We start from the raw sequence: 9182 nt of genomic DNA, 5'->3' as shown, positions 1-9182 counted from the left end.
TGATGGTAAATTAATGTAGTCTAAAGGGAGTATTGGAACTAACAACAAGAGATATTTCAATATCAGATCTCTTATTCTAATTTAATACTGCGTTATATTCAATTTATAATTGAATGTAGATTTTTATATGATCATACATATCGTCGTTGAAACATGGAAGGTGTTCAAATAGTACAATTATTATTACCATATACAAATTATTTATTGCCCATTATCGCAATCATTTATGCGATAAAAAAAAGCTTTAACCAAATTATTAAGGTAAGTGGCACAGAAATTATACATAATTACAGGTTGTAATTGTTCGTTTTCATTAATTCAAATTATGGAGAAGCACTTTGTTGATATTCTTATCAAGAGTATGTTTACATGTTACATGGTTTAGAAAAAAGACAATTTAGGTGATGGACTTTTTCACAATTCCCTATAACGTAACGATGCAAAGTTAAATAAACAATACAAAATCTGATATTGAAAATGAAATTTTGTACCGATATTTAAAGCAGCAGTTCGGAATAACGTATTATAAGATCGTATTTATTTGTTCAAATTTCAATGTCGAACTAATCTCTTGAAAAAAAAACGTTACACATGAACGAAGAGAATATAAATTATTTTTCTTATTTCACATTTCTTCATCTCCGATCAGGTCTTATTCCGTTTGCCATACTTTCCCGTTAATATGAGATACACTTCTAAAATTAATAGGATAGAGTTCCTCGGCTATATATTTAAGTTGTTTTAATAGCAATTACCTGGATTATAATTTTTTACAATAAATCACATAATTGTTTAAAAATTTACGTCATAAATCGCGTCAAGATTTGAAACAGTTAACGGCTACTTCAAGGCCAATTTCGACTGTTATATATATATTCATACAGATGCAACGAATAAGACTTCTTTTTCTGAAACGTTTCAAATTGAAGCATCTTTCTACAACGCGATCGTATAAGATCAAGGACTATAGAACATTTTCTTTATTGCTTTTGTCAAAGATTTTGTGATTATAAAAATATCTTTGAATGTTTCGATTGTGGTTGGAAATGAATATTTCTCTTGGCACGTATCGTATATTAACTCTTGCCTTGTTTCGGTAATTTGAAATAAATTGTTTGTATTTATGCTTAGGTAGATATTTCCTTGAATTTTAAGCGAATGTAATATAAATTTATTATATTATGCTAATATCAGAGTTAGATCTCAGTTTAGAAACTAATGTGTTGTATTTTCTGTTTTTGTTTGTGATAGTATTTTCCGATGTAGTTTTACAAAATATTTTATATAAATTCCGGGAGTAATTCTAATAATTTGCTGTCTATAAAGTGCTTTGATCAATGCTTTATACGTTTAAAATGAATATGTATTTAAATGTAACAAAATATCAATTTAATAAAATTACAAAATTATTGTTTTTAGAGAGATATCAGTAGTGCAGAACAGAAAAATTCTATTTCGAACAGTAAAGAAGATGCAGAGAAATTACAAGATATAATGGAATTAAAGGAACAAATGAAGCCAGAGTATTATTTTAAAGAAGATTTTTTTAAATTACTTCCTCAACTAGAACAAAATTCTCCACATGAGTTTGGACAATTTGGCCAATATGTATCATTAGAATTAAAATGCTTAAAATTCGAAGAAAATAAAGAAAAATTAAAGAACGAAATAAGAAAAATAATAGTACGGATTGCAGAAGAAGACACTAATCATTTATTAAATGATACTTCTGCCACCGCACAAGCTCAAAATCATGTTGTTAATTAATAACTTGATTAAGTGAATTAAAATTTAAACGAAAATTAAAAAACAGTAGAATATTCATAAAAGTATACTCGAAAATAAAATATTTAACTTGAAAATGCTCCCTTTTAAACAAATATATGATACTAAAGCTAAATAACAATAAATTATAATAAATTTAATGAATATTTTTGTAATTATAATCTTTGATATTGTTTAGACCAATAATAACTTTTATACGATTAATTGTTTAATTATCATATATCAAAAACTATTCGTAGAAATATTGAGTTGATCGAAGAGTACGTTGCAATTTACATATATATTTGATCGATGTATATCTTTTTATCTTACTTTTATTTTTGAAAATAAAAATATATAAATTATATATTTTTAAGGAAAAATTTGTATTACATTATGTGTATAAACATTTTGTTTTGAATCTTATTTATAGTCCTTACCAAATTGCTATAATGCTATTATAAACAATTAAAATGTAGGACCTAAAGCAAAAAGATACAGTTGAGTAAAGAATTGATAAATCTGGGAGCAACTACCTTATTTGGATAAATCACATTACTAAAGACTGCGTAATGGAAATAAAAAATCGCCCAACAGATCTGTTTTACTCGGAATCGGCGAAAAAAAAAAGAAACATTCCTGTAATTATTGTAAAATGTGCAAGTATGCATCTAACCTACTAATCTAAATCTAAAATACTGGCGTAAAGAAATAAAGGGCGAAGCATTTGTTCTGCAAAAGCAAATGAAATAGATCATCTAATAGAGGGCAACTTTGTCTATAAAATGATTTGGATTTAATCGGGTTCGGGAAATAATAACGACATTACGTATAAGCAATATTTATAAATATGAAGAGAACGAATAGGAAGAAAAGTATAGTTGAGGCACGTAATGGCTGCGGCTACGCGTTGCGGCTACGCGTTGCGGCTACGCGTTGCGGAAGAGAACTTGGACTGACTAGTAAGAAAGAAGGAAAACAACGGCGCGGTTCTAGCACCCGCTTGTGCTATCCTTTATTGTGCTATCCTCTATTGTGCCATCCTCTATCGTTACTAGCGGGAACTGGTTGAGACGTCACAATATAATATGAGAATATATAACACTCAACGTATTTACCGCGCTACGAAAAGGTTTGTCGAACAGTCTCTTGAATGTCATACATTTTAAATAAGAAATACTCATTAGTAAATACGTAATTACTGAAAACAGCAATATATATTTAAATATTAGATAATTTATTCTAATTTCACTCTAGATCGCATTTTCAATCCGTAATTGATTATTCATTTTTATCTTACCATATTTGTTTAACAATATGGAATGTTTTGGAATGTACGAATTATTAGTGCAGTTTTTCTTCTATTTATTTTCAACTATCTTAAGCTTTTATATTATAAGAAAAATCGATAACTTAATATTTAAGGTAAGTTGTATAAAAATCATAGATTATTAGAGAAAGTAATAGTTCGTTTTCATTAGTCTCATATTAATTATAAAGTTATAATACGATATTCTTATCAAAAGCACATTATTGTGTCGCTTGGTTCCGGAACAAGAGAATTTTGTGGAAGACGTGTTCAGAATTCTTTGTAACGTAATAATGTAAATTTTATTGAGAAAGACATAATCTGATCATATAACTGTCATTGTTTATTAACACTTTGTTGACTGGAAGTTTTTCTCAGAATTATATGTGGAATAAAAAAATGTAAATAAGCTTTTTTATAACAGTTTATTATATACATGAATTTTATTTAATAATTAATTTTTAATATTTCTTTTTTTTGGTATGATTAGCCATGTATCAATACACGTAGGTGATTGCTACCTACGTTTCGTTGCGTTTCCCTTTTGAAGAACATACTTTACACGATCTAGTCAAATTTGTTGTTCTCTCAGTAACTATTTTGTCTGAAACGTGGTTTCTTAGCTGTCCGGAAAGTCTCTTGGGTGGATATCATTGTGTTTTAACGTAATAACAAGTTTGATTAGCTAAATATTAGTTAAAAAGGCTTGTGATGTGCTAAAATACAATTGTGAATGCATTGATTGTAACATCAGTAATTGGTTTTTTCATTCGTTTTTGACGAAATTGCATGATCTTTTACTTTAGTTGCCCGTAAAGCTTCGTTACTTTCACACGTTTCAAATTGATATTGATTCATTCATTATCTACTCTTTGAAATAATAAATTATTTTTTGTCAACTGATCAATTGATTATGATTACACCCCAGACGTCTTAAAATGACTATTTGTACCTAAAGATTGTTTATTTTTTCACAAATCCTATCGTTTTATACATGTCATGAAAAGTATATATTTTGCGGCAGTTCGGGTATAGGAGTGAACAGTTGAATGGTACCGCGCGCCTTCTTTATTATGGCTCGCACAATTGGCAGATATCGTGTAGGCCAAGGGGTTAATGGACATTAGACAGCAAGTTTGAATAACGTAATATAAAATCATATTTATTTGTTCTAACTTTAATCTTGATCAACTTTCTTTAATAGAAAACTAGAGTATATCATATAGTTTTCTTATTATTTCACGTGAATTATTACTTATCAGGTATTACTCGCGCTCCATCCTTAGCTTAGTTATATTTGGTTTGTACCTGTGATCTTGTCTGGCATGAGATCGTTTTCAAACATATTTTTTTTCTACCAACATGCGTAATTTTGTTAAAAAATAGCTAAAAAATTTGCTAGTCTTTGCAGAGCTCACAAAAATATTTTGTTGGCTTAAGACTATTGATTATTTAAATATAATAAATTATCACGAAATAAGAATAAAAAGTGTATTATTGTTTTTAGAGTAAAGTCATTATGGAGGAACCGAAAAATGATTTTTCATGCAATATAAAAGATGAAGCAAATGCCATAGCATCGGCGAATAAATTATCTGTTAAGAAAAAACGAGATGATTATTTTACAGACGATTTTTATAAACTTATTTCACATATCCGTCCACCAAAGCAGGATTATTTTAAACATTTTGGCAGATACGTATCTATGACATTGAATTGCATAAATTCTGAATCATATAAACAAAAATTAATACATGAAATACACGAACTAATTGGAGAGACTGTACAACTTGATATAGAAGACTTTATCAATAATACATCTCCAAATGAAGAAAATCCAAACCCTGTTGTCGAGTCAGCAACAGATTATATCAATAAGAATTTGAATAAAATAAAAACTGATCTAATATAATAATATACAGTATAATATGTAAAAATTTATGTTAATGATTAAAAAAATAAACTTATAAAAGCACGCTTTAATATACAAGTCTATGATTATTATTATTAAATATTATTAGCAACTCGAAAGCTCATTGCTGTAAATACCAAATCCGACAATGTTCCTGTCTCTGTAAAAGATCTCTTCATTGATAACCCTAATATTCAATTTCATTGAGAATAATATTGTCTTCCTACCTAAGAAACCTACCTAAGACCCTTGGTCTATCTCCTATGGTTAGTATTTTATACGCGGTTCGATTCTTATTCACATACCTCAGGTTAATTCGATAATTAGATAAGTTCTAAACAATATTATATTTCATATTTTATTTATTTATGCTAATTTGTTTTCATTTCATTTGATATCAATATTTTTGTGTTTCTTTGTTGAATCAAGTGTTAGAATTTCTGCCAGAGCTGCTTCATTATGGTGCATCTTTTGTAATTGGAAGGATCATTGGATAGGTCTCGATCTGGTAAGGACTATAAATAAGATCCAAAACAAAATGTTTATTCACATAATGTGATAGAAATTTTTCCTTAAAAATATGTTATTTATATATTTTTCATTTCAAAAATAAAAGTAAGATATAAAGATATACATCGAACTAATATATATGTAAATTGCAACGAACTCTTCGATCAACTCAATATTTTTACGAATAATTTTTAATATATGATAATTAAACAATTAATCGCATAAAATTTGTTATTGGTCTAAACAATATCAAAGATTATAACTACAAAAATATTCATTAAATTTATTATAATTTATTGTTATTTAGCATTAGTATCATATATTTGTGTAAAAGGGCACATTTTCAAGTTTAATATTTTATTTTCGAGTATACTTTTATGAATATTCTACTGTTTTTTAATTTTCGTTTAAATTTTAATTCACTTAATCAAGTTATTACTTAACAACATGATTTTGAGCTTGTGCGGTGGCAGAAGTATCTTTTAATAAACTATTAGTGTCTTCTTCTGCAATCCGTACTATTATTTTTCTTATTTCGTTCTTTAATTTTTCTTTATTTTCTTCGAATTTTAAGCATTTTAATTCTAATGATACATATTGGCCAAATTGTTCAAACTCATTTGGAAAATTTTGTTCGAATTCAGGAAGTAATTTATAAAAATCGTCTCTAAAATAATATTCTGGCTTCAGATGTTTTTTTAATTGCGCTAGTTCTTTTAATTTCTCTGCATCTTCTTTACTGTACAAAATAGAATTTTTCTGTCCTGCAGTATTGATATCTCTCTAAAAAACAATAATTTTGCAATTTTATTAAATTGATATTTTGTTACATTTAAATACATATTCATTTTAAACGTATAAAGCATTGATCAAAGCACTTTATAGACAGCAAATTATTAGAATTACTCCCGGAATTTATATAAAATATTTTGTAAAACTACATCGGAAAATACTATCACAAATAATAACAGAAAATACAACACATTAGTTTCTAAACTGAGATCTAACTCTGATATTAGCATAATATAATAAATTTATATTACATTCGCTTAAAATTCAAGGAAATATCTACCTAGACATAAATACAAACAATTTATTTCAAATTACCGAAACAAGGCAAGAGTTAATATACGATACGTGCCAAGAGAAATATTCATTTCCAACCACAATCGAAACATTCAAAGATATTTTTATAATCACAAAATCTTTGACAAAAGCAATAAAGAAAATGTTCTATAGTCCTTGATCTTATACGATCGCTTTGTAAAAAGATGCTTCAATTTGAAACGTTTCGGAAATAGAAGTTTTATTCGTTGCATCTGTGTGAATATATATATATATAACGGTTGAAATTGGCCTTGAAGTAGCCGTTAACTGTTTCAAATCTTGACGCGATTTGTTTTGTTTTCGTTCTTATAATGTTAGCAACAGTTTCGTAATGATCATAGACTTCTTGTATAATAGTTAAAGCTATGATTCAACAGATTTTAAATTTGTAGGCGAAGGATTTTTCAACCTTGAATTCAAATTTAATATTTAAAAAAAATAAACTGATATATATACCATAAGTAAGAACAATTTAAGCAGAATAAACAGAAATTCAAACTGTTCGCTTATAATAAACAAGAAATTTTAATATACGGGATAATGGACAAAAATAAAAGTAGAATATTATAAAAAAATTATAATTGATTTTTCGAACAGATTAAAGCAGTTTCTGAAAATTGTCACATCAAAAAGTATTAAAACTTTTTTTTTAACATTTTCATGATTCAAAAACCTTAAATTATTCCGGTAAATAGATGTTATTATGTTATATATTTTGTTAAATAGATGTAAATGTAAATTGTCTTTTTTCTAAATCATGTAACATGTAAACATATTCTTGATAAGATTATAAACAAAGTGCTTCTTAATAATTTGAAACTAATGAAAACGAACTATTACAACCTCTAATTATGTATAATTTCTGTGCCACTTACCTTAAAAATTTGGTTAAAGCTTTTTTTTATCGCATAAATGATTGCGATAATGGGCAATAAATAATTTGTATATGGTAATAATAATTCCATTATTTTGACACTTTCCATGCTTCAACGTCGATATGATCACATAAAAATCAACGGTCAATTATAAATTGAAAATATAACGTAGTATTAAATTAGAATAAGAGATCTGATATTGAAATATCTCTTGTTGTTAGTTCCAATACTCCCTTTAGACTACATTAATTTACCATSAYCCTAGACATTTCATGTACATAAGATAAGATATTTACCAATGAGTCTTTCTTATTTACACGCGTGACATTTAACACACTATAGAAGTAAATAACACATTGTTCGTTGATGTTTACRATTTTTACGAAATCATTTTGCATGAAAAATTGTCTCGTATAACATGATCTTTTTCGTATTATTATTTGTTGAAGCATACAAGATTTTGTTTAAAATAAAAATGCTTTTATACCAAGACACATTATACAAAACATAATATTAAGTTTCTGAAATTTGTATCTTCGCCTAGATGARGATACAAACTAAGAAAAGCTCATATTTTTTATTTTAACTTATGCARCTATGATGATAATATTCGACAATTTCCTTAGCCGGCAATAGACATATAAACTAACAGAACAAAAGTAGACTAACAATAGGAAATATCAAAATTTGTAATTTGAATAGCTTTATTGTTTAAATTTATAGTTTTAAATTGTTATTTAGCTTTGGTATTATAAATTTTGATAGATGAGTCCATTTATAAGCTTACTTTTTTATTCGCAATTACATTTATCTGGATATTATACTGTATATTTTTATTTTAATTAACATTTTTATTGGTACAACCCATTTCTGACTCGACAAGAGGCTTTGGAATTTGTGCTTTTTTAGATGTATTACTTGATAACAGATTCGTATCCTGGCTTGCAATCTGTACGATTATTTTTCTTATTTCATTCTTTAATATTTCCTCATTTGGCTCGATTTTTAAGTATTTCAATTTCGATGATACGTATTGGCTATATAGATCAAAATCATTTAGCGTAAATTCACCGTATTTTGAAATGAATTCATAAAGTTCGTCTATAAGATAATAATCTAATATCTCCTTTCTTGGTAATTGCATCATGACTTCTCTTTCTTTCTCTTTTTGTGCATTGTTGTCCGAAATAGCATTTTTCTGTTTTTTAGCAACGAKTTTTTTCTACAAAAATAATACATAATTTTTATTTCCCCCCTTTATCGTAATAAATTAATATTTAAAAAAAAATCAGTAGTTTTAATTGTAAGCCTGAAAAATATTGTTCTATAGAAAAGTTTTCTTCAAATGTCTATCTGGTAAATTGCAAAGTATATGGGAGATAAATAAATAAAAAAAAAAAAAAAAGACTAATGAAAATGAACTATTAGACTTTTTCATTGTCTATAATTTCTGTGCCACTTACCTTATCAATCAGTTTACACATCTTTTTCATAATAAAAAAGATTAAACCAATGAAAGAAAAAGAAGATAAAAACTGCACTAATAATTTAAATATTAAAAAAGTTTCCATTTTTTAATATCAATATGGTAATATAAAAATCAACAATCAATTGTGGATTGAATGTGAGTAGAAAAAATTAGAATAAGAGATATGATATTGAAATATCTCTTGTTGTTAGTTCCAATACTCCCTTTAGACTACAT

At 26.8% G+C, this 9182-nt stretch overlaps 3 protein-coding genes across 3 annotated transcripts; 1 reads left to right on the top strand and 2 right to left on the bottom strand.

Moving 5' to 3' along the window:
- Positions 1-15: 15 nt before the first annotated feature.
- LOC106784136 lies at positions 16-1920 on the top strand. The gene is made up of 2 exons (XM_014743297.1): positions 16-261; positions 1420-1920. The coding sequence occupies exons 1-2, from the start codon at positions 154-156 to the stop codon at positions 1765-1767; spliced, it is 456 nt and encodes a 151-aa protein (XP_014598783.1). The 5' UTR covers positions 16-153; the 3' UTR covers positions 1768-1920.
- A 3630-nt stretch (positions 1921-5550) lies between these two features.
- LOC106784130 lies at positions 5551-7738 on the bottom strand. The gene is made up of 2 exons (XM_014743289.1): positions 7478-7738; positions 5551-6278 (listed from the first exon to the last, which is right to left on the bottom strand). The coding sequence occupies exons 1-2, from the start codon at positions 7583-7585 to the stop codon at positions 5931-5933; spliced, it is 456 nt and encodes a 151-aa protein (XP_014598775.1). The 5' UTR covers positions 7586-7738; the 3' UTR covers positions 5551-5930.
- A 509-nt stretch (positions 7739-8247) lies between these two features.
- Positions 8248-9182, bottom strand: LOC106784132. Its single transcript, XM_014743292.1, has 2 exons — positions 8941-9182; positions 8248-8699 (listed from the first exon to the last, which is right to left on the bottom strand). The coding sequence occupies exons 1-2, from the start codon at positions 9046-9048 to the stop codon at positions 8316-8318; spliced, it is 492 nt and encodes a 163-aa protein (XP_014598778.1). The 5' UTR covers positions 9049-9182; the 3' UTR covers positions 8248-8315.

This window comes from Polistes canadensis, unplaced genomic scaffold (assembly GCF_001313835.1).
Source record: "Polistes canadensis isolate GaletaPanama2010 unplaced genomic scaffold, ASM131383v1 scaffold_31, whole genome shotgun sequence".
NCBI lineage: Eukaryota > Metazoa > Arthropoda > Insecta > Hymenoptera > Vespidae > Polistes > Polistes canadensis.
This window is presented reverse-complemented; position numbering and strand designations above follow the sequence as displayed.

What these genes read in the sequence shown, in the direction of transcription:
- LOC106784136 (XM_014743297.1), top strand. Translation starts at nt 154, where the DNA reads ATGGAAGGTGTTCAAATAGTACAATTATTATTACCATATACAAATTAT. An exon ending in GCTTTAACCAAATTATTAAG is followed by an intron (nt 262 to 1,419) that starts GTAAGTGGCACA and finishes TATTGTTTTTAG; the next exon opens with AGAGATATCAGTAGTGCAGA.
- LOC106784130 (XM_014743289.1), bottom strand. Translation starts at nt 7,585, where the DNA reads ATGGAAAGTGTCAAAATAATGGAATTATTATTACCATATACAAATTAT. An exon ending in GCTTTAACCAAATTTTTAAG is followed by an intron (nt 6,279 to 7,477) that starts GTAAGTGGCACA and finishes ATTGTTTTTTAG; the next exon opens with AGAGATATCAATACTGCAGG.